At 34.6% G+C, this 25,085-nt stretch overlaps 3 protein-coding genes across 3 annotated transcripts; all 3 read right to left on the bottom strand.

The window, feature by feature from the left end:
* Window positions 1–6,261: 6,261 nt before the first annotated feature.
* Window positions 6,262–10,602, bottom strand: LOC125207863 (E3 ubiquitin-protein ligase DA2L). Its single transcript, XM_048107364.1, has 9 exons — window positions 9,948–10,602; window positions 9,007–9,058; window positions 8,837–8,882; window positions 8,505–8,586; window positions 8,260–8,401; window positions 8,083–8,185; window positions 7,806–7,872; window positions 6,702–7,291; window positions 6,262–6,603 (listed from the first exon to the last, which is right to left on the bottom strand). Exons 1-8 carry the CDS (start codon window positions 10,137–10,139, stop codon window positions 6,710–6,712), a joined length of 1,266 nt encoding a protein of 421 aa, XP_047963321.1. The 5' UTR covers window positions 10,140–10,602; the 3' UTR covers window positions 6,262–6,603; window positions 6,702–6,709.
* A 3,607-nt stretch (window positions 10,603–14,209) lies between these two features.
* Window positions 14,210–14,693, bottom strand: LOC125208045 (VQ motif-containing protein 1-like). Its single transcript, XM_048107591.1, has one exon. It carries the CDS (start codon window positions 14,635–14,637, stop codon window positions 14,362–14,364), a length of 276 nt encoding a protein of 91 aa, XP_047963548.1. The 5' UTR covers window positions 14,638–14,693; the 3' UTR covers window positions 14,210–14,361.
* A 5,112-nt stretch (window positions 14,694–19,805) lies between these two features.
* Window positions 19,806–24,922, bottom strand: LOC125208391 (coiled-coil domain-containing protein SCD2-like). The gene is made up of 18 exons (XM_048107995.1): window positions 24,809–24,922; window positions 23,733–24,008; window positions 23,156–23,652; window positions 23,004–23,079; window positions 22,595–22,636; window positions 22,443–22,505; window positions 22,317–22,366; window positions 22,207–22,234; window positions 21,955–22,029; window positions 21,729–21,839; window positions 21,582–21,642; window positions 21,258–21,371; window positions 20,935–21,056; window positions 20,775–20,841; window positions 20,524–20,568; window positions 20,400–20,440; window positions 20,135–20,261; window positions 19,806–20,068 (listed from the first exon to the last, which is right to left on the bottom strand). Exons 2-18 carry the CDS (start codon window positions 23,952–23,954, stop codon window positions 19,938–19,940), a joined length of 1,872 nt encoding a protein of 623 aa, XP_047963952.1. The 5' UTR covers window positions 23,955–24,008; window positions 24,809–24,922; the 3' UTR covers window positions 19,806–19,937.
* Between the last annotated feature and the right edge of the window lie 163 nt (window positions 24,923–25,085).

The raw sequence follows: 25,085 nt of genomic DNA on the forward strand, positions 1-25,085 counted from the left end.
GTTTTAGTGATGGTTGCATTGGTGTGGATGCATGTGTTAATATAGGCGTGTGATTCCATGTCTTAATAAATTGAATTTAATTAATGTAATTATGATATTTAAAGTGAAGTACTACTAGGCTTTTATTTTACAATAAAACCTTCGGGTATTATGGTGACAATAGTAGATGAATATTGATTCCCATAGTGAGTTGGGTTGGATATTGATCCCCGTCACAGATTCAATAGAAATGTCACACTTTCCTTTTTAGTTTGTTTCACAAAAAATGTCACGTTTCTTCTTTTGGAAGAAAGTTTCTTCTCACATCAATTATAAAATTATATTTTCTCTCACCACTTAATACATAAAAATAACATCTCTTAAAATCCTGTGACATCTCCCAAATGTGACATCTACTATGAAACAGAAGGAGTATTTTAGGGTTTTTAATCTACGTACCTAAAAGTACATTTATTTAAAATGAAGTACTACTAGGCTTTTATTTTGCAATAAAACCTTCATATTTTAAAATGTACAAAATTGATGGGTATTATGGTGACAATAGTAGATGAATATTGATTCCCATCACAGGAAAATGAGTGAGCTGGGTCGTATATTGATCGTCATGTCAAACTTTTCTTTTTAGTTTGTTCCACAAAATATATCGCATTTTCTCTTTTGGAAAAATTTCTTCTCACATCAATTATAAAATTATATATTTTTTTTTTGGGTTTTTAATCTACGTACCTAAAAGTACATTTATTTTTCCCCTAATTCATTTCTGCCGGTTACAATACCATGTGGCGTTGCATTGAACACTTGGAGCACTTCTTGCAAACTGAGATCTTGCTGAAGATATTTTATTGGACAAAAATTATATACATATTTCAACTTTTCTTAGACTTACGATGTGGGATGGAGCATAATTGATAAAGATAGATAGGCAGATAGATAGAAAAAGTTTTTAAAGTATTGTTCGCGGAAAATGTGCCTCACCGCATTAGAGACTAATTAAAATGTTTAGCTAAAAATGAAAGAGTTCATATTTTTCATTAATAGACGGAATAGCAGTACTCCCTCATTTCCTTCATAATTAAGTCATTTTTCCATTTTGGGAAATTCCCTCATAGTTGAGTCATTTCCATATATAGTACTCCCTCCGTTCCTTAAATATTGTCACAATTTGACTGGGCACGAAATTTAAGAAATATAATAGAAAGTGGGTTGAAAATGTTGGTAGGAAGTGGGTCCTACTTTTAAAGTAGTACTCTATCCGTTTCTTCACAGTTGAGGCGAAACTTTTCGGCACGAAGTTTTAGAAAAGAATGTGAATGTGTTAAATAAATAGATAAAAAAGTAGAGAGAAAAAAGTAGAAAGAATAAAATATAAAGAGAATAAAATAAGAGAGTAAAGTAAGAAAGAGAAAAAAGTTACCATATATAGAAATATGAAGAAACTTCTTAAAATGAAAAAATGACTCAACTATGAAGAAACGGAGGGAGTATTAGTTTTATAATAAAATGTGACTGGAAATAAATTAGTGGCATGGGGGGACGGCGTCGCCGGCTCGGTAGGGTTTCCCCATGAAGTAGGTGGCGGAGTCCGGGGTGCTGATCATTTAGTTCCAGTAGGGAATGGCGAAGGTGGGGTCGTCGAGGAGGCTCCCGAGGATCCTCTCGAAGAAGAAGAGGTACCATCGGTGGAACGGGAAGAAGAGCCACGAGTTGTGAACCTTTGACAAAAAGAAAACATTGTTGTTAGGAACTTTATAAGTTAGGGCAGATAGAATCCGCTGATTAAATTACGAAATTTCAATTTTTCTAGTTTACCCATAGGTAGAATTTTAAGTAGCATATTTGCATTTCTACAGTGAAATCCATCTTAAAAACTCGATTCAACTTTAAGATCGAGATCCTTTTTAATTACTCTATGGATTATACACGCATTTTTTCGTGATTTAATTCTCAATCACGTCAACAAAGATTCTACCTAGAATTCGATTCATGGGAAAGACTAGAAAAACTGAAACTTCGTGATTTAACTGGCGGATTTCAAACTTTGTGTAATAGACCAGATTTTGACCAAATTTGATGATTTAAATGTCAATTTCCGCTATAAGTTACTATTCCATCCGTCCGCCATTAGGAGTTTCATTTCTTGGCTGGATGGATTTTAAGAAATGTTAAGAAAACGTGTGGAAAAAAGTTAGTGGAGTAGGGATCCCACATATAAATATGAGTTTTAAATGAAATATGAGTGGAAGGAGTTAGTGGAAGGTGAGACCCTAATATCATATATGAGTTTGGTGATGTTTGCATTGGTGAGGATGCATGTGTTTATGAATAGGATGCACGCTAATTTCCTCTTATCCGGACATAAAATTACCATGTCCGCCCCCTCCGTTTGCTCCGACGTCGCCCCGAAAATCGAAAAAAATTGTCATTTTCGCCCTAAACCAACCTACTAATATATATTTCGCCCCCTCCGTTTATGAATCCTGGATCCGCCACTGATTCTCATCACAGGAAAATGAGCGAGTTGGGTCGGATATTGATCCCCATCAGAGATTCAATAAAAATGCCACACTTTTCTTTTTAGTTTGTTCCACGAAAGATGTCACATTTACTTTTTTGAAAAAAGTTTCTTCTCACATCTATTATAAAATTATATTTTCTCTCACCACTTAACACATAAAATAGCATCTCCTAAGATCACGTGCCATCTCGAAAGTGTGACATCTACTATGAGACAGAGGGAATATTAGGGTTTTTAATCTACATACCTAAAAGTACATTTATTTAAAATGAAGTACTACTAGGCTTTTATTTTGCAATAAAACCTTCATATTTTAAAATGTACAAAATTGATGGGTATTATGGTGACAATAGTAGATGAATATTGATTCCCATCACAGGAAAATGAGTGAGCTGGGTCGTATATTGATCCCCATCACAGATTTAATAAAAATGTCACACTTTCCTTTTTAGTTCGTTCCATAAAAGATGTCACATTTCCTTTTTTGAAAAAAATTTCTTCTCACATCAATTATAAAATTATATTTTCTCTCACCACTTAACACATAAAATAACATCTCCTAAAATCTTGTACCTTCTCCAAAGTGTGGCATCTACTATGGGCCGGAGGAAGTATTATTATAATGACAAGAAAACGAGTGAATTGGGTTTTTAATCTATGTACCTAAAAGTACATTTATTTAAAATGTAGTACTAGGGTTTTATTTTGCAATAAAACCTTCATTTTTAATCTACGTACCTAAAAGTACATTTATTTAAAATGAAGTACTACTAGGCTTTTATTTTGCAATAAAACCTTCATAATTTAAAATGTACAAAATTGATGGGTATTAAGGTGACAATAGTAGATGAATAGTGATTCCCATCACAGGAAAATGAGTGAGTTGGGTTGGATATTGATCGCCATCAGAGATTCAGTAAAAATGTCAAATTTTTCCTTTTAGTTTGTTCCATAAAATATATTACATTTTTTCTTTTGGAAAAATTTCTTCTCACATCAATTATAAAATTATATATTTTTTTTGAGTTTTTAATCTACGTACCTAAAAGTACATTTATTTTTCCCCTAATTCATTTCTGCCGGTTACAATACCATGTGGCGTTGCATTGAACACTTGGAGCACTTCTTGCAAACTGAGATCTTGCTGAAGATATTTTATTGGACAAAAATTATATACATATTTCAACTTTTCTTAGACTTACGATGTGGGATGGATTTGTAGTTAACAATCATTTTATTAGAAAATTGAAATGCATTTGAAAAGTCCAAAATATTACACATCAACATTCAGAAACAAAATGTTTCCTAAGAAACAGAATGGAAACATTTTTTATTCAAACAGAATCAAAGGATTATTACTCAGCCACATAAAACACATGGAGAAATGGAAATCAATCAACACGGGGGATGATCTTAATACCGCCAATGGTGACAGCGCCGCCGTTGATCGTCGGAACAATCGTGACGACGACGCGATCATCATCGGCGATATTAATGTTCTCATAGAGCTCCTTCAAGTTCAACCTGAGGTTTCCGGTGCTCTTCTTCGCCTTCACCCTGTGCGGCAGCTGCGTAAACGCCCCGGCGTACTCAGCCCGGTCGACCTCCTCGGGCTTCTCGTCCTCGTCGTCGACGAACACGTCGAACTTGATGACCTGGTGTTGTCGGTGACGATGTCCTCAATCACGAGGACCTCGTCCGCCTTCCCCTTGCTCGGCTTCGCCACAATAACCTTGTGACACGTATGAGAAATTATCAGAGATATTTGGTTTAGCACGAGTTTTAATGCATAATTGATAAAGATAGATAGATAGATAGATAGATAGATAGATAGAAAAAGTTTTTAAAGTATTGTTCGCGGGCATGTGCCTCACCTCATTAGAGACTAATTAAAAAAGTTTCCAAAATTAAAAATGTTTAGCTAAAAAGGAAAGAGTTCATATTTTTCATGAATAGACGGAATAGCAGTACTCCCTCCGTTCCTTCATAGTTGAGTCATTTTTCTATTTTTGGAAATTCTCTCATAGTTGAGTCATTTCCATAAAAAGTGAGTTGAAAATGTTGGTAGGAAGTGGATCCTGCTTTAAAGTTGTACCCCCTCCGTTTCTTCATAGTTGAGGCGAAACTTTTCGGCACATAGTTTTAGAAAAGAATGTGGGTTTATTAAATAAATAGATAAAAAAAAGTAAGAGAGGAAAAAATAGAGAGAATAAAGTAAAGAGAATAAAATAAGAGAGAGTAAAGTAAAAAAGAGAAAAAAAGTTACATATATAGAAATATGAAGAAACTTCTCGAAATGAAAAAATGACTCAACTATGAAGAAACGAAAGAAGTATTAGTTTTATAATAAAATGTGAGTGGGAATAAGTTAGTGGCATGTAGGGTTCACAACCAAAAATGATAAAAAGTGAAATGTGACAAATTTTGTGGGAGGGAGGAAAATAGAAAAATGTGACAAAATTTCAGGGACGAAGGAAGTAATTTTTTTTCTCTTTTTTACTTTATTCTCTTTCTACTTTACTCTATCACTTTTTTTTTAACTATTTATTTAACACACTCAACATCCCTTTTTTAAACTTCGTGTCAAAAAGTTTCGCATCAATTATGAGGGAATTGAGGGACTAGTATATTCAAGATTGATGGAGAAAACTAGATGAGACTGAATAAATGTATGTATCACCTTGACAGTGTTGTAGAGAGTGATTGGGAAATTGACCTTCTCCAGAGCCTGCGCCGTCTTGGCGAGGTTCCTAGGGATCCCATATAAATATGAGTTTTAAATGAAATGTGAGTGGAAAAAGTTAGTGGAAGGGGAGACCCTAATATTATATATGAGTTTGGTGATGTTTGCATTGGTGAGGATGCATGTGTTTATGAATAGGTGTGAGAATTCCATATTTTGATAAATTGAATTTAATGTGATTATGATATTGATTATTGCTAGGTTTTAGATACACTGTTTGCACTGTGCCACTCGCAACCAAGTCTTCATTGTAAATAGTTTACTTCAACAATAAGAGATCACATTATAGAACTTCAATGATTTTAGAATTTACAATAGTATTATCACACTATAATAAGAAAACTTCACTTATTAAAAGAAAATACTTATACAAACTTATTTTCAAACTTCACTTAGGGTTAGTGTGTTTCCATTGCAAAATGCACATATGTGAAAATTGATTAAAAAATGGTTATTATATGAAAAACTTATATTTTGCTTACTAAGATTCTGTTCGGAAACTAATCTGTTCCATTGAATTTTAAATTTTAATTGTTCTTTTTCTCAATTTTGAATTCTTACATATTTCGATGATTTATTATTATCATTATTATGGAATAAATTAGTAATTACTTATAATTTAGAAATCAATAGGCTTTGGATTAATTAATGAAGGAATTGAAATTTGAACCGACCAAAATAACTATTGCTATAAAAATGAATTGAAAAGTTGACTTTTTAATGTAGATACTATTTTCTCTTTATTTAGGAATGGCTAGATCTACTGTATAGTTTTCAATAATTTAATTCACGCATAATACCTAATTATTGAACTTTTGAATTAGGTGCATTTATTATACTACTATTCTCAGCCCGGCCCGGCCCGGCCCGGCTCACTTTATGTGGGCTTGGGTTGAGATGGCCTCAACCTGACAAGGCCTTAATGGGCCTGAGTTGGGCTTCAACGGCCCACCTCGAACATCAGATGAGAAATACCAATGTAAAACACAATTGCAACTAAAAAGAAAAGAAATAAAATCACATACTAAAAGAATCTGCCTGTTTTAACAAGAAAACCTACTATCCCTTAATTCCCCATACATATTTAATCTGAGCACCATCTCCATAGCAAACCACAAATTCAGAGACCACTGATATACTTGTGTGTGTAAATCTATATGTACAATCCCATCCATCTCCCAAGAGATGGCACTGTTTCCAGCCAGATAATCGAAAACAACGGCCTCAAGCTCGGATTCAACGTAGTAAACTCTCCCTATTGAGTCCTCGGCTGTGCAGCCAAACACGGAGATGCTCCCACGATATTTCTCTAGGTATGAGGAAAACGCACCCAATGAACGATAACCTGTGATTCACACGGCCAAGAAGACAAAAGTGCAATCAGCAAACAGATTCTATCTACTAAAGCAGTTTCGTTTCATGATTTTAACGACTGTGACTGACCTCACGAGCTAGTGCCAAGCTACTCCCGGAGTACTAGTCCTTGCTCGAGCCTCAGCCAGTGAAACAGCCATGGCTAGCATCATTTGCTCCTCGAAACTCTCGGGGATTATTGATCCTGCGACAGGTTGGACGCTGTTGTGGTTCTCGTCTTCCTGGGGGGCAGAGGGACTGCCAACATCGCCAAATTCATCAGAGCCTCCGTAACTAGTTCCTAATTCAGCCATTTGAGATCGGTGATCAGCCCATTCTCCAGCATCCCCGGTCATTGCCAGCTGGCTGTCGGGTGATACCATAGTGCCACTCTCTGCGGGGAAGTAATTTTCAGATTCCTGCCCCTCACCGTTGGAATACCTGCTGCTCCCAGACACGTTATATCCAGACATGTCACCGCCATAGCTGGTAGGGGTCCCTCCGCTGACCTGCTGACGTTCAGCAAGGGCTGCGATAGCGCAAGCAAGACCACCAGAGGGAGACGACGATGATCCAGCTGCAGCAGGAACTATTTCTGCTAATGAGCTGCGATTGTCTACAATGTATTCTCCTGACTGAACTGCATCACTGTAAGATAGATCTTGATGCCTGCCATTTTCCTATATAATCATCGAGGACATACAGTTGAAAACTCAAGTTAGTATCACATTGCCTTATTAGTGTATCCCGATTCAGGGTCCAATATTTTAATCGGACCCACATGAACAAGTACCCCGAATTAGCAAAAGTAAAACATTCCCAATAAACCAAAAACTAATTCTTAAACAAAAAAAAAAATTCTTGAAATGAGAGTTAAATCTGTGTTGGAAGTAAAGCACGTTGGTTTTCGTGTAAAACTAAGAACAGATTTGGATGATTCATTCAAGATTGCTATATAGGTTTGACGATGAAAATATGAAGCAATAACTGTCTTATTTCTTTATATATATCCGTTCTCATGAAAGGATGTCCTACCAAGAAATTATATTTACCATGATTTTACAATGCCTCCATTCATGCGACGACTATCCAAGATTGGCAAATACGTATGATATAGTATAGACAACAGAGCTCTGGTTCCCAAGAGCAAATATTATGAGATTAACTGTAAACTGAAATGTCGAAAAACAGCACCTGAATAGACAGCCAAATTGCTTCCATAACCATGATATCCTCAAGATCTAGGTCAAATTCATCCTCCCTGCATTCAGATTTAAAAGAAAATTAACACAAGAAATTTCTGTCACATGTTCAACCATCCACTAAATCTCAAAGTAGCAATCACTAATTTCATAGTTGCAGGTTGGAAAAAACCATATGATAATCAGGACACTTTCTGAAAATTCCAAATGTGCGAATAACTATAAATAGCAATGGGTTCTTCTAAATAGATCAAGCAGAAATGCCATACCTAGTCTGCCTTTGGCGTTGTGGTGGTCTTATTGCTGAAGTTTCACTGGACTCATGTGAAGCAGTAATTTCCTCAGATTCTATAGCAGAAACAGAAGTGGGCGCTGCGTACAGGAAAAGCACAATGATTACACGAATAAGAAATCAATATATGCTGCAAGCAGCTTAGATCAGTTACCTTGGGTCGAGTGATATTCAACCTCAGTTGGTGCTCTCATACTGCTAGAAGAGCTTACTTCTCTTAGTTTCATAAACTTTTCTTCATCCTGAAGCTCTTGATGCCTCATCCTTATTTTGGCCTCAATGACTCGTTGTTCTTCCTGTAGGTGCAAATTATAGTGAACACTTCAGTGATTAGTGTGTTCAAGACTACCAAGAAAACTAGCAAGTTAAGACTGCAGATCAACAGCAAACCACTCTTACAAGTTGTTCTATGCTTTTCTCCTCCTTCGTCTTAACACCTCGGTATTCCACAGCATAATTTGAGGTTTTGCAGAATGGACACCTTTAACAGTTAAGACAAGCACAAGCCGAAAAACTTTACATGTAACGACTTCAAACACAACTTTCCATGAGCAAATACTGTTATGATATGTGTTTGTTTGTCTGTGTGTTTGTGTGTTTCGTGCGGTTTGACTCAGTTATGTGTAACATCTAACTCATAGACATACAATCTCTCCTTTCCTTTTCTCTGTTTCAAAGGGAACAAACACAAACAATTCTGACCAAACTCAAATCTATGAAATTAAGGATACTGTGTAGGCCGCGTCGAATTGGGGGTCTTCATCTGCAAAAAACACTCTAAAAGTGGGAGCAGTTTAGCAAAATAAAATAACACAAGAAAAAAATAATGAACATTCATCACTTAACAGGAAAAAAAAGGAAGAACATTTAGTTGAACTAAGAAACAAGCAAGAATCTATACCTGTACAAATGCCTTTCGTGCAGCATCTTGACCGATTAAGACTTGGATAGTACTGAAAACACCCAACACCAAGAAAGATATACATTATACAACAGGCATCTCGCATAGAAAAAAGACAACCTATCACACATTATACAAGAAACACTACAAACAATCAATCATCAAGGCTGAACAGTGAACAGCTATCACAAAATTCCAAATTTATAGATCAAAGCAAGTATTGAAACATAATCCACTTATTTTTTCAAACTATCACCTAACTACAATAAGGATAACAATCAAATTCAAGCTCCCCGTTAACAATTCATGTAAACTAGTTCGTTACATCCCAAACCAAGAAGGGTATGCATTAAATGACAGGCATCTCACATAGAAAAAGACAACCTATTATGAATTATACAATAAACGCAAGAACAAACTATCGGTCGTCAAGACTGAAACAAGTGTCACGTAACTCCAAATTTATAGATTAACGCAATTGTTGAAACATAATCCACTAATTGTTTCAAGATATTACCAAACTCTAATAAATACAACAACCAAATTCAAGTTCCCCATTAACAATTCTTGTAGACTACTTCAATTACAACCTATTCGCATTATACAAGAAACGCGGCAACAAACCATCGGCCATCAAGACCGAAACAAGTATCACACTGACTCCAAATTCATAGACGAAAGCAACTATCGAAACACAATCCACTTATCATTCCAAGCTATTACCTAACCATACACTAATTACAACAATCAAATTCAAGTTCCTTATCAACAATTCTTGTAACAAAACCTTTCTCCAATTCCCATACCATCACACATTCTTAACTTCTTCCAAAAGAGTCAATTCCCCCCAATTTTATCCCAACACAATCCCACCACATTTTCATTTCAGAGAACAAATAAAATTAAACAACATCTCCTCAAATGAAAAGAAGAACACAAACCAAGAAGCAAATGGGGCACTCCTCAAGGTCACAGGCAGAATCATCATCACCAGGGTAGCAAGGCGCCAGCTTGGAGTCAAGAATCAGCTTCCGAAGCTTCTTATGATCCACATCTCTGTGCTGGTACAACCCCTGAGGCCTAGTGTACTTCTCATCCACCACCTGCCTCCTCCTCCCCAATTTATTCCCCATCACCAATCCCTCTCAATTAACCCCCAAATACCTCAATCCCACCTAAATTCTCACTGCATCCCAACATAAACCCCCAATTCCACTCAAGATAAACACCAATTTTTCGAAAGAATTGAATCTTGATAATCAATTCTCAACTATACACAGGTAAACTATGTGCCTTCATACATATACATGTGTGTGCAACTCCAAACGGAGAGAAAGAGAGAGAAGATGGAACAAGATCAGAACTTTCTTTCTCTGTTGATATCTGTGTTGTTTTGCGTGTGTGAATCGATACATATACGTGCCTTGTGTGTGTATATATCTACTAGATTCGGTGTTTATGCCATTAATTAAACAAAATTGGAGAGAGAAGAACACTGCAGAGACGTCGACATATATATTTTTGAATTTAATTCGTCATCTCATTATCAGAAAATTTGAAACTAATAATGTTCCTTGAAAAAACATTCGAAAGTTTCGATTTTTAGCCGATTAATTTCCCTAATTGGCGAAGAAATTAATTTCGTAATCATGGGGATTAGGATTCTAATTAATGAGTGGGAGTGCAATGGACAGAAGCAAAGGGGTGGAGTGGAATAGCCGGAAAGAATCGAGGACTTGAGAATAAATAATAAAGTTGAGGAATATATATCTTCCTTTTTATTCTTTTCTTCTTTTATTCTTTTTAATTTTTTACTATATTTTTATTTGTGTTATTTTTTATATGAAGAATGAAGATGAGTTCACCTCTTATCACACTTCTTGTTGAATCAATAAGTCTGGATTTAAATCATAAACATAAATCATTAGGCATTAGGACATGTTCAATACATGGGTCTTGGCATATGCGCTGCGGGGGGGATAGCAAGGCGAGCCGTGGACCGGGGTATGGGCCATTTATGCAGACTATAGTGTGATCCAGACCGAGTGAAACTAGCCACTCACATTGATCCATGCACTACAATAAAAAAAAGCGGCTGAGGACATTTTTTTAATGTTATTAAGAACACTAATTTGTGTATCTAACTATATGAGTAACGCTTTAAGTACACTTATTGTTGGTGTCCCAACTAAAATTATGGGACATAGATACAATCGTCCTAAATAAAGCAAAAGTTTAATCAACTTAGGAACATTTTCTTTTGCGTCCTATATTATGATTATTTAAAAAAAATCAAACGATAGTAATTGCGTCTCAATTTTTGTGTTCTAAAAAGATTAGTTTTTGTAGTGATATGTGTCGATTTTGGGCTGGACTTGATACGTGGCCTTGACACATGTGTTGTGAGGGATTGGAACGCGAGCCGTGGATCGGGGCATGAGCGATTTATGCAGACTATAGTGTGATCCAGGCCGAGTAAAACTAGCCACTCACATTGATCCATGTGTCAATTTTGTGATTCAAATTTTCACTGAAAAATTTTCATTGTTGTCTTTACCTTTTTCACTTAATTCTTCATTTATTTTTTTAATATTTTATTTAAAATATGTATATTTAAAATTTTAAGTATGCCTTTTATTTATCACTTTTTGTTTTATAAATAAATATTATTATAATTTTAAAATATATATAAAAATAATAATAATTTGTGGTCCGGTTGTTGCGAGTGTTTCGGACATAGTATAAAATACCGATTGTACACATGAATATTGAATAGAGTACATAAGTCTAATTCATATGCAACTCATTAATTTGAGGTCCTTTAATGCTCATGTAAATATAAAAAAAGAATAAGATAAAAATGAAAGAGTTGTACGCGCAAGCTTATCATGCGTGTATACAAATGCCCCTACACTATCATTATCAATTTTTTGGTTTGTAGTTTGTGCAATAATGTATTGCTTTTTTGGCCCTTTTTCTTCTTTTAATTTCACTTTTTGTCTTATCATTGCAATAGTTTTACTATTGTGTATGAAAATAAGTAGTATATAATCATATTCCTAAGACAATGGAATGTAATAATGACATATATAGCTTAGGGTTCCAATTATAACTAGTGTGGAGTACTAGTTATCATTAGTTTCAATGGTTTCAAAATTTGAGTTCACTTCATTATATATGTTTCAACTTTATCGTGGTATGAATGTCAAATTATTTGTTTAGGTAGTTTTCATGTATGGTAAAATACTAATACTACTTGATTTTGGTTTCAAAAAATCAGTTGAATCAGACTATAAATTTGAATTTTGAAAATGAAAATCCAATCCAATCCAATCTAAAAATTCGAACTTAATTTAATACTATTTCAATTTGATTTGGTTCAATTATTTGTCCCTAATTAAACTCGATTTATCTTTTGGGGTCATATGGCAATATTGTACAATTGGTAGTATTTTTTATGGTGTGGTGGTTCGGCGATTATTGAGACAAAAAAATTTAGGAAGTTTCCTTATAAACCTAAGTTCAGTGGTAGTACTTGCTTTGTTTCCTTCACCCAATTCAGCAAATAAATTTCATCTATCTTGTGTCATTATTTGGATTTTGGATATTAATCATATTATGATTATATATTAATTTGGTTGCTAAGGGGCCCACTATGGTACATAAGGCAAATTTTGTCCAAAATCAAAACAAATCTCAGTCCTTGGATTCTTAGAATGGATGGTTGTGATCTTAATATCCGAGTTACATTATTACACTAAAAGCGTTACATTATTAACTGTGCTACATTATTAGACTGCGCAATCTACATTATTAGACTAAAACTCGTTACAGTATTAGCCGAGCTACATTATTTGACTACACAATCTGCATTATTAGATGTGCGTGATATTAATTTAGCGGTTACATCCGCAGGATCCAATGACTGAGATTTGCATTTTGTTTTTTGACAAGAATTTCAACTTATGGACCTGCAGTCAGCATTACTGATTTGCTAATATGTCTTCGGAAAGTTTGAGGAACTAACAAATTTGCAAAAAATTATTCTACATGCACACAAAATAAGAAAAAAATAAGTGAGAACAAAAATACCTCTCAGATCGTCAACAAACAATCACGAGAAAATGACAACAATACAACAGAACCAAATTATAAAACCATATCCAAACTATAATCAATCTTTAAATAAAATTGTTCGAAATTCGTTACTCCAGTGTCACAAAAAAATGTGTTGGGAAATCCTATGTACTATAGTGCAAGTCAATTATAGAGTTAATTAGTTAGCATTTAAAAAATATTTTAATATGCCTTTTCATGATGTAGACTTATGAATCTTTTTTTTCTCAACCACCACTAGACAATTATTGTAAACGCTTTAATGTGGTTACTATAGTTGTGTAGAAATTGCATATCGAAAACAATAGTAATAAAAAGTTTGATATCAAATTTCAAAATGAAGATTTAAATGGATCACTCATTCAACACAAAATTACCCTCTCGATATAAATAAATGGTTGTAGCTCGGCTAACCTATAATTTACATTAGTATTAAATTATTCTCAAAATTATGAAACCAACAATTTTTGTTAAGGTTGGTTATCCTAATTAGTTTTTTTTTAAACGATTAAACAATAGGTTAACCAATTATAAGTTAGAAATCTACCAACGGTGGATCAACGATTTTACACCAGAATTAGATTATACTCCTATTAGACATATAGATATGCGTTCAACAACTTAATACCAACAATCAAAATATTAAATATTTGTTCTAACTTCTAATCAACTAGATTCTCAACCATAAAATAAATTATCCACATATTATTTATGTAGATTAATTGCTTAAAACTTCACCAACTCTGATCTGATTGGGTAAATAATACTACTACTAGTAGTACTTATTAATTATAAATATATTAGAACTGCACTAATTCATGATCTGATCTACTAACTTTTAAATTCCATAAATTAATTCCTAATAGGAGACGGAGCGAGTTTCGAAATTATTCGAATATTAATTTCTTTATGAATAGATGATGTTGTTTAATTCTTCGACATTATCCTGATTATTAGTACAATTTTATACTCCTATAAAATACTAGTAATAAATAATTTCAATAAAATCTAAATCTTATAACTTTTGCCATTATTTAAAATTACAAAAATTGTTGATAAGATCAAAGATAATTGTTGGTACGTCCAATTCAGGCTAATCAGCTGACTCAGATATTATAAAATAGAAAATAATTATAAACAATATATATATATACACACCGCAAAAATCCAAAAAGAATAAATAAATAATTATTCATATATACGTGAGAAACCAAAGCCAAAATCCCCCAAATCGGAAGCTCAATTATCGGCGTAAAGCCTGTATAATTCATCAAGCGGCGGCAATTCCTTGAGCATCCGATCGAAATCCTTGAACGACACCATCTTCTCCAGCCCCGGCGCCTTCCAGAACCCGGCCTCGTTTCCAATTCCCGGCCGAGACTCCGCCGCCGCCGCCGCGTCTTTCCCGGTGAGCCTCTGCACCACCGATTTGAAGCTCACCGCGTCCGTCTCCACGTACTCGGTGTTGATTATCACCACCCTCACTCCGCTCCTCTCGCCGCCGCGCATTGCCATCTCGATTCGATTTCCCTAATTCGCTGCGTGTTTGTGTGTTTTGTTTAATTTGGGGATTTGAAGGAGTATTTATACGGGTGGGCGTGTGTACGGATTTTGAGAGATGAAATAAGTTGACCGTCGTTTCATGCAGGAGTAAGTCAGTCAAACCACGCGATTGGGCAAAAAAAATTCAATAATTGATGAGGGACTTAACTCGCTGGAAGTTTACATCATTTTTAAAAAGTTTGATTACGTGTCATTTCAGAATTGTTTTCGCCTTTTCGGTTTATAATCTCGACTTTTTTTTATCAGAAACTGGTCACTCACCCCTCGATTACGGTTTACAGTTTCGATTTTTTATTAGAAATTGGCCACTGACATTTTGAAAAGTTTGATTACGGTGTCATTTGAGAATTGTTTTCGCCTTTTCGGTTTATAGTCTCGACTTTTTTTTATCAGAAACTGGTCACTCACCCCTCGATTACGGTTTACAGTTTCGATTTTTTATTAGAAATTGGCCACTGACATTTTGAAAAGTTTGATTACGGTGTCATTTGAGAATTGTTTTCGCCTTTTCGGTTTATAGTCTCGACTTTTTTCACATGACACTCATTTATATTTGTGCAAGAAGCCTCTATATTTGTTTTTCATTGTCATACACTAGTTGCAATTTTAATAATTGATCCTAAATAAAAATTTCAAGATCCAATTATTTCAAAGTCTTATAGTCTACCTAATTAAACTAAACATTGGTCAATATATCAGCCTAACTTGTGTGTGGTTTAGACTTGCACCCACAATAAAATTTAGGTGGATCCACGTAGCTATAAGAAGATACTGTCATAATGTTGACATATATAGCAACACAAAGAAATAACCAAACCCAAGATTTAATCATAAAGGTCTCAATGTCTTAAAGTCAAGTCGAAATCCAATTCAAATTGAAGTTACGTTTTAACAATTTATAAACTTTTGAGGCATATATATGACTCCTCCTATAAGTACTCTTGAAATGTTTTATAAGCTCCAAAGGCTTATAAAATCTCTATAATAAACTTACTTAATCACCCCATTTCTAAGTTTCAAGGATTGCTCAGTCATAAAACTCAAGGACTTAGATTTGTTGACATATCTAATTAATTAAACTATTTTGATCGAATACATGTGAAGAAAGTTGTCGCCGATGTTGCAAGGTAAAGACAGTTTGGCGGTCGCGGTTTGCATTGTATGAAGGATGAAGAATGAAAGTTAACCCCAATATCTAGGATTACAGCAGAGCTGTCAACGACAATTTATTTAGTAGAATTTCTCGGCCTTCATGGGCTGTCAGTGGAGTCGGTCTTAGATCTGCCCTTGACTATATATATTTCAATTTGCACGATAATGTGTTGATTTGTTTTGTACTACTAGTAATGTCTGGCATAATTTTGAAAAAAAAGTTAAATTTGTCTAAAAAGGTGAAAGAATAATTAGATATTAAAGAATAAAAAGGGTAATTATAATAATATGGAATACTTTTCTTTTGCTGATTTTACGTGACTATTATATATTTATATTATTATTGAAACTACAATAAAAAATAGTAGTGTGTGTCGTGGTGGAATTGAAGCCGCAAAGTGCAGTGGCGCGTCAATAAAAAATGTGCTGACCAGATTGCAAGTTGATCTTTGTCTTAATCCAGTAATTCGTACCTTCTCAAAATGGTGGCCACACCACATTAATTTCAACTTTCATCAAAGCTTGATCAATTCACCGGTTAATTTGACCAATTTAGAATACTATTGATTAGTATCTTGTTGTTATATGTATATTATTTTTAATTGACTGATGCATCTAGTCAAGTCACGTCGGAACATAGATTGTTAGGAACATGGAATATTAGGATTGTAAATACAAATTGGATTGTAAATATAATCGTCGGAACATGGAATATTAGGATTGTATTGAAAAGGGTACGTATTTCATTTTTGGATAATGACTAAGTAAATAGTCAAAGAGCATTAATTAATATCTACAATAAATTATGTAATTCGGGTTATTACGTTATTAGAAGGTTCCTCCCACATTCATAAGTAGGAGAGTAGGGAATTAAAGGCCTTGAGCGTGTTTCAAAATTTGGTAATTCATTTCCATAATTCATTAAATGGTTTCATAATTCTTGGTCTCAAAATTCATAGTTCATACATTGAAGAAGCATTAATTTATAATATTGACATTTCGTTTTTAAGTTTTCAGAATTTTAATAAAGTACACTAGGTAATTGTAACAAAACTTGTAACTAATTGTTTGACATTCAATAGGAGCATTTAATAGAAATGTAGTGTGATTTGTGTTAAATTTGAACTCGATTTAGATGTGAAAATAAGGGTAAAAATAAGTGTTTATTTAGCTGAGTGGTTAAATCTAACTGAACCAATTCCTAATTACAATTCATATAATTAAATGTTAACTATATGAAAATCCACATATAACATTTTCATTTTATTGGCCACATTAATATTTCTAAGATTATTTTAATAATTTATGTTATACTTAATTTTTTTTAAATAAGTACACTTAACTACCTAAATTTTAAAATTTGGATTGTTATGATGAAACATTAATCCTTTATCTACTTAATTTATCTTTCTTTGGTATTCCTTTTTTATTTTAAGATTAATATATAAAATCATAATAAAATAAAATATTCATCGATGATGATTGTTGTCCACGAATTCTTTATTTCAACTAAAATATTATGAACGATCTCCTCAAATTTTGGACTTGACTAGCTGCTTATTTTATTTTACTTGTCATACAATCTAAACATGTGATGACGAGTCTCGATTTGTTTCCGAAAAAAGACAAATCAATTAATTATTTTAATTAATTAATTACTCAAAGGCTCATGATTAAGATAATCTGTTAAATACATTAACTTACTAGTGACGTGTGGCAATGCCATTGGCAGATTACTCACAAACAATACTGATTAAATTAAAGTGATAAGTATCAACCAATAGTATCTAAGCAAACACATATATATGAATAAAACAAAAAAGTTACTTCCCTCATAAGGAAAAAACAAAATATCACTCCATTTATTAATTCAATTTGTCATTTTTGAGGGTCCCTTGTATTTTAATTAGTACATAATTCATACACAAACTCACTTAATTATTATTTTCAATATTATCGCTTATTTACTAATAGTATCGTTATTTGACTCACAATCTATTTCACAAAATTAATCAAATTAAAATTATACTAAAGTAAGATATATCAATATATAACTCACAATACAATTATTTATGCAAGGTTTTCTTACAAGAAGTGTAAAATATAATTTATGCAATATTGATCAATTAATGAAAATAATTCAAATTGATTGATTCACATAATTATATACGAATATGAATAATATGAGAAATTACTTGCCCTCTTCGGACTTCCATTGGCGTATAAGAATCTATGTTCACACCACCAATCAAATGACTTAATTTTCGGTCTTTAAATATTTGATTAGATTATCATTGAAAAATTTAGGATGTGTTTGTTTAAGTCAATATTAGCTTATTAATTTTGGTTTAATAGTACAAAAAAGTTATGATTGATAAAATGGTTCAAATATGATAAACAACTTGGTCCACACCTAATCATCTAACTGCGTGATCATTTTATCACCCCAAATATAAATTGATTATTTATCATATTTTAATGCATAATAAAAAAAATCATAATCCTTCAATTTTTTTTAACAATCAATCAAATAATAAATTCAAACACAACACAAATTAACGCAAATAATTCTTTATCTTATCAAACTTATAAAATCACATCCAATTGAAAAAACGAATTTTTATCTATAGTCATAGATATGAAAAATGACAACAATCTAATTTAGTCTATATTTTATGACAATTTGACTTTTAATCCGTCAAATTGTGTGCAAATTTCAGCTTAAAAGTGACTTGTGAATTGTGATGTCTTAAAATCACATTTAACAATTGGAGATAAATGTTGCTATCAATGTGAACAAAATAATGTTGACAATTGCTTAATATACTACATTGATTTTGTAACATAATAAAATAATATAATAAGTATCATTGTTTATAATATTCAGATGACAGTCAAATTATTTAATATTCATATGACCGGGCTTCAAAAAGAACTTCTAGAAGAGAGACAAAATTATTGAAAAATTTGTACAAGCAACCACTGATAGACACACAAAAATTTGTATGCTAAAATAATTTTTTTTTATTCATATTATATCGTTAAATTTTTGAATTTTTTTATATGAAACGTTGTACAAGAATGCAAAATGCATTTTACATTCTTATGATTCTTTTACACATCCAAATGATACTTTAAAAAATTATTAATTCATTTCTAAGATTTAAAATGATAGGAAATAAAAAATAATCATATCTAGAAAATGATTTTCTAGAGTCTAGAAGACAAGAAGAAGATTAAATTAGACCAAATTAGATTGCAACTATTTTCCAATGATAGGAAAAGTGTATTGTTGTTACATGACAAGATTGCGCCAATAACATTATTATTGTTTCCATTTTGACTGAATAAAAAGTTAAAGAGTTGTAGTTGAATATAACAACTACTACAATTTGTGGACCAATTCACACTAACCACATAATAATTTGTTGATTAGGAGAAAAAGAATATATACTCAATCAACTTCCTATAAATAGAATTGGTAACGGTTTTCGTCCAAGTTTAAGTAAATAATAAATTAACATAAGAAAATTATTATCTCAAAATTCCAAATTTAATATATACTCCCTTCCTTGTTAATTGGGTCATTTTACTACTCCCTCCGTCCCGCTAAATAGCTGTCCCATTGATGTTGGACCCACTTTTAATACTTTTTTATTAGTTGTAGTGATGTTGGGATCCACTTTTAACACTTTGTAGGAAAGATTTTTTATTAATTTATTATCATTTTTACAAAACGAGTGCAGAAAAGTCAATGAGACTGCTAGAGCGGGACGGAGGGAGTATTATTTTTATGGGAAAAAATTTATCAGTATGTCATCAGAGGTGATCGGTGACGGGGTCATGAGTGATCCTATTCAGATTCACGTGTGCATTCTCTTACGTAAAAAGTGTGAAGTAAAAGATCGACTTAAATAGCTAGTATGCCAGAACGATAACTCCTCGTAAAATTCAGTAAAACACTCCAATATGGAAAAGGAAAATATTCGAAGAAATAGCTCACTTTCCAATCAAGATTGATCATAAAATGATAGAAGCAACGCACCAAAATGTAGCAAGAAAAAATAAAGGGAAATGTAGAAGAAGAAGAAGAAAAAAGCTTATGACAAAATTTGGTACTCAGTTTCCAGCAGCGTTTTGTGCGAGGGGTTATGATCGATCAATCTCCGCGACTCCTCCCACAGCTTCGCCTCCATCCCCAGCTTCCGGAGCTCCAGAAGGCCGCACTCGACTGTCACACGATCACATATATTTACTTGTCACAAAAAATATGTGAACTAAAACTATGAATGAGTACCATCAACGGCATCATGTGAATTAGGCGGCCGGTTCTCTTGGCTGATCCAGAATTGCAGTCTATCATCAGCGATATCAGGTTCGAGCCCTAGAGTTTTTGCTCGTCTCCAGAAGTACGAAAGCCAAGCCTTGAACACGACAAATGTGAGCATATTCGACTCTAATAGCCATTCCATATGATCATTGATCTATGAGGTATCAATTTGATTTCTAAAGCATATCAAGGCAAGTGAAAACATACATAGCACTGAGATATTCGGACTTACTTGTTTAAGAAGCACGTCTTCGCACTCATCCGGACTCAATCCTGAAAAGAAGCATGCTCGGTAAATACATTCAGATATCAGACTTTCCATTGTACAGAATGAATAGGTGAAGACAGTAATCTACCAAATGTATCGGAATAGTTGGACTCAGCCGGTAGCTTCCCTTCATCTGCAGATCGAATTTGAGACGATGTTACCAAAGAACGCAATTCAGGTTGTAAAGTTATACAGAGATGCAACTAATAGAACCTATAGAGAATTCCTTCAAGCTATCATCTTCGATCGATTAGAAACATATTTTTGATATTTTGTTGCTCTATAAATCGTATTGCTCACATTTCGAAAGAAGACTCTGAGAGATGAATCCATACATACCTGTATTAGATTTTAAAATACACGGGCGACGCTTTTGGGCCGATGCCACAGCTATTGCCTCCTCTACCTTTCAAAGAAAGACAAACAAACGATTTTCGTGTTCGAGTTTGAATTATTCAGAAGAATTATCTGATAGAATTAGTGAGATTGGGAGCTGAACCTTGAGGGAGCTCAGTTCCCTGAGACCTTTTTCAACCATAAGCATACTTTCCACGTCGACTCTGTTTGTAAGGTCTTCCTTCTCCTTCAGAACTCTCTTCCTTTCTTCTAAACCATCGGTAGCTGACAACAGGATAGGAGAAATACTAATCCAACCAAATCATAGATTGCATAGAAAATATGAGATAAAAATGGAGTCTTGGTTCGATATAACAAATAAACTTCACCATTCATGATTCAATACTGTAAACATCTTGAATCTTCTGAGAAGAAAAGAATTGAGTCGAAGAATGAAAATAAGGTTGAGCGAAAAGGGAGCTTTACCGGAATATTGTGCATCTTTGGCCTTGTGCCCGGCTGCCAATATAACTTCGACTGGGCGTGAAGCAAAGCGTGACCAATATTCATATCTTGCTTCAGCTATCTCAGCATGGAGCCCTGCATAAAATGAATGAAAATATACCTATAAGTAATACTCCCTTCGTCATAAACCAATAGTAATGTTTTTCCATTTTGGGTCGTCCACAAAAATTAGTCACCTTCTATTGTAGGTTTTCACCTCTTTCGATATTTTAGTTCAAACTGACATTCGGTTGGAGAAAGGAAGGATTCAAAGAATGGATGACAGACGGGAATAGCAAAATTTACCATGGCGAATGCATAAGCTCCAGCATCGAGCAAGCCAACACCTCTTGAGAACAACCTCTTCCTAAAGTATTAGACTGTCAATCAAATAAGTAAGGACAAGCAAAGAATGACTGTAACGAGCCAAGGTCTGGTTTAACCGGTAGATACCATCTCCTCGTGAGTCAGTATCATTCTCTGCGTAGTTATCCTAAGCGATTTAACTTCTTGCTCGGCTTCGTGGAGTTGATCGTGAACAGAGTTAGCTTCGTCCCTTGAGGCCTTAAAGAAAAAAAAAAACACATAAATCCTCACTTCAAAATAATCGAACTTAACAAATTGTACATTGTTTAGAAAATGAAAAACGGCAAGGGTGAAATCTAATGATCCCAAATACCTCAATCTCCATTCGGAGGACTGCCAGCTCCTCATTGCCTCCACCGTAAGTATCTGCTGCAATTTTAAGAGCAACCTGGAAGGAGAAAAACATCGTTCAACTTGCACACTAATTTTTCAAACTGTCGAAAGACTAACGAGCTACACAAGCTACTGATGAGATGTCGCGAGTTGGAGCTTGAAATTGTATTAATGTCGCTTACCGATAAATATGGATTGGAAAACCAGAGTCGCTAGTAAACAATCCACATACCTCTCGTTTCTGAACTTCAGCTTCCTTCCTGAAGAGTGAGCGTAGCAAGGAGACGTTTACACACAGAAATCGCGATGTTTAGCAAAAGAGTTCGAAAAATCATAACCCACCTGCTTAACAGCCGAGCTTCTAAAGATACACCATCTCCTAAAGACTCAATCTGAAAGAATACATATCAAAATAGTACATGAAAGCCACATTTTAAGTATAACCAGAAAAATAAATTTTGCACTCACCTGTTTTTCCAGCTGCCTAGTTCTTGCTTCTGCTTCATCATACCGTTCTTCTGCTATCCTGAGCTGAAACAGATGGCCACGTTACGATGCTAACCAATAGGTAATTATAAGTAAAAAAGCTGTAAATATAAAAAGGAGCCTAGAAGGTTCACCTTTTCCAATAAACTCTCATTTTCTTCTTGAAGCATGTCAAGCTGCAAATCAAAGCATCCTCTCAGTGATAAAATGGAATGAAATAGACGTTTCTAGCATTACTAGAAAGGAAATTTTCACACCGGTTCCACGTGAAAGCATAGAAATGCACATAAGTTGGAGTCAATTCTTAACTTTTGACCATGGTTTCAATTTGGTGCATGAACGTGGATCCGGACAGCCTACATTTCCAGTTGAGTAACTCCTAGCTTATAGTATGCTTTAACAATCGGTGAGTGAAAGTAACCGTAGGCCGTCCGAATCCACCATACCAAATTTTAAGCTTATAAGTTACAGAGCCCTAACATAACCCAAACATTCGTAGAACCAATGTGGGATCATATCAAGATCATGCACGATATATTGTACCTCGTCTTGTAGAGCAGAAGAAGACTGCCGACCACCTTGTTCTTTTAATTTGAAAGTTCCAAAATCCAGAGATAACCTGAGAATGATAAGAGTGAGACCAAAAATTTAACTGCTTGGATTGAAAAAAACAATGGAAGTAAGTAGATATCTACCTTTTATCCTTAACTTTATCAAGTTGAGAATCAGCTGGATGTACCGATGAAACTCGTTTAAGTGACAGAGACACACTTGATGGCACCATGGGAACTGTCTTCACCCTTAAATGTGGCCGGCCAACTACTCGAGCAGACGATGGCTGTGGTGGTTCCTCCGAAGAGTTCATATGATTAGAGGAACGGCCGTGGATAGAGTAGTTAAGAGATGGAGATGGCTCAACAGGCTTTGATGGCCGATGCCGAGCTGATGAAGGCTGCTGATGTTCAGTCGATGGTTCAACGGGCTTGGAAGGAGCATGACGAGCTGATAAAGGCTGCTGATGTTCCGTATTTGAAGATGGCTGAAGAATCTTGGAACGAGAATTTCGATAACGAGCTGATGAAGGCTGCTGGTGCGGTTCTGGTGAGACAGATTTAGAAGATGGTTCAACGGGCTTGGGCTGAGCTGGTCGGTGACGAGCTGATGAAGGCTGATCAACTGAGTTACGAACTGACTAGAAAGTAAAAAAGAAGTTCAGGCATTACACAAGCTAATAAAATTACAAGAAATCGGTAACTACGCTAGATATCTTACCATCAGAGAACTACTTCGAGCTTGCCTTCCCCCAGCAAGTCCTATAGCAGCTGATGGACCGCCCGAGCTGAGATCGTATAGTTCATCCTCCTCCTCTTTGTCATCGGCTGGCTGCTGAGCCATCACCTCTGCAAGCCTTTGAGCAGCCGCCTTGTTCTGAGGTCTCTTCATACTTAGGTGAGACGACGTGGAGCGAGTGTGCTGATGCATCGGCGATGTCATGGTGAAAACTCAAGGAAGGTAGACTCTTTTGCTCTGGACTTCACCAATCTGATTCTGTAAACAATTGATGAAGCATTACAAAGGGATGAAGCCTAGAGAAAATCCTGACAAAGGATTGTTGTGGCAGAATAGAGCAATTGTGTAATCGAGACAAACAGAAACGTAAAGAGATACAGAATTTACGTGGTTCACCAACATTGCGTTGGCTACGTCCACGGATGGAAACGGAAAACAAATATTATTCAGATTGTTTTCAGATTATAGAGTTATGCGCCCTACTCCTATATAAATAGGCACACAGAAGACGGGTTATGCCCAATACAAAATTAAGACCTAAAACAAAAACATATCATAGCGTCGGGCCGGGGGCGAGACCCCCGTTCGGCTAGCAGCAAACTATACGGATTCAAGGCATACTAACAAGGATACAATCCTAAACAACATACTCACAACTACATATATTCATACCAAAAACAAAAATGTCCTCAATATGCTACATTGATCATCCACATTGATCTTGACTCCTATTTACAATCAGCCAAGATTTCTTTCTCAAGTAAAATCCTCACTAGAAATGCCTATGTTTTATGCTTACATAAACTAACTAAAGATTATAACTCTGCCTGAACTAAATCAACTTTAAACTCTGTTTTTTTTTTCTCTAAATTTAACTCAATCAATGCATCCGACATCATTGCCCGAAAATCAACCAGAAAAACACGATCTTTATCAAGATCACATGCCAATCAATCCGTTATCCGTGAATACAAGCAAAAGGGTTCCGGCATTTCGACAAACAAGATGTGTGCAATTGTGTGGAAAGTGTTAATTATGGATGAGGAATTACACCGTACCTTGTAAAATTTGGGGGAAAAAAGATCAAATTCTTCTTGATAAATCTGTGTTTTCCGATTGCGGATCAAGTTTTCGTTGTTGCAGTTAGAGCTGAATTTGTATGGGGAGTGGAGTTGGGATCGGAGAATTTAAGGAAGAGAGGAGAAGAGAGAAGTTCCCTACGCCACGTGTGTTCATATTTTCTCCATTTGCATGTCATAACTTAGCCAATAGCCATGCAAATTCTTTTCTCTAATTTACTTTTATTAATACTTTTTTAATTTTCACGCCATAATA

Source organism: Salvia hispanica, chromosome 2 (assembly GCF_023119035.1).
Source record: "Salvia hispanica cultivar TCC Black 2014 chromosome 2, UniMelb_Shisp_WGS_1.0, whole genome shotgun sequence".
NCBI classification, from domain to species: Eukaryota; Viridiplantae; Streptophyta; class Magnoliopsida; order Lamiales; family Lamiaceae; genus Salvia; species Salvia hispanica.

Excerpts from the sequence above, each read along its gene's own strand:
- LOC125208391 (XM_048107995.1), bottom strand. The coding sequence starts at position 23,954 with ATGACATCGCCGATGCATCAGCACACTCGCTCCACGTCGTCTCACCTA. Across the intron at positions 23,653-23,732 it reads CTCGAAGTAGTTCTCTGATG|TCAGTTCGTAACTCAGTTGA; the intron begins GTAAGATATCTA and ends TTTACTTTCTAG. Across the intron at positions 22,637-23,003 it reads CTTCTGCTCTACAAGACGAG|CTTGACATGCTTCAAGAAGA; the intron begins GTACAATATATC and ends TTTGATTTGCAG.
- LOC125207863 (XM_048107364.1), bottom strand. The coding sequence starts at position 10,139 with ATGGGGAATAAATTGGGGAGGAGGAGGCAGGTGGTGGATGAGAAGTAC. Across the intron at positions 8,186-8,259 it reads TGAATATCACTCGACCCAAG|CGCCCACTTCTGTTTCTGCT; the intron begins GTAACTGATCTA and ends TCCTGTACGCAG. Across the intron at positions 7,292-7,805 it reads CAATTTGGCTGTCTATTCAG|GAAAATGGCAGGCATCAAGA; the intron begins GTGCTGTTTTTC and ends ATGATTATATAG.
- LOC125208045 (XM_048107591.1), bottom strand. The coding sequence starts at position 14,637 with ATGGCAATGCGCGGCGGCGAGAGGAGCGGAGTGAGGGTGGTGATAATC.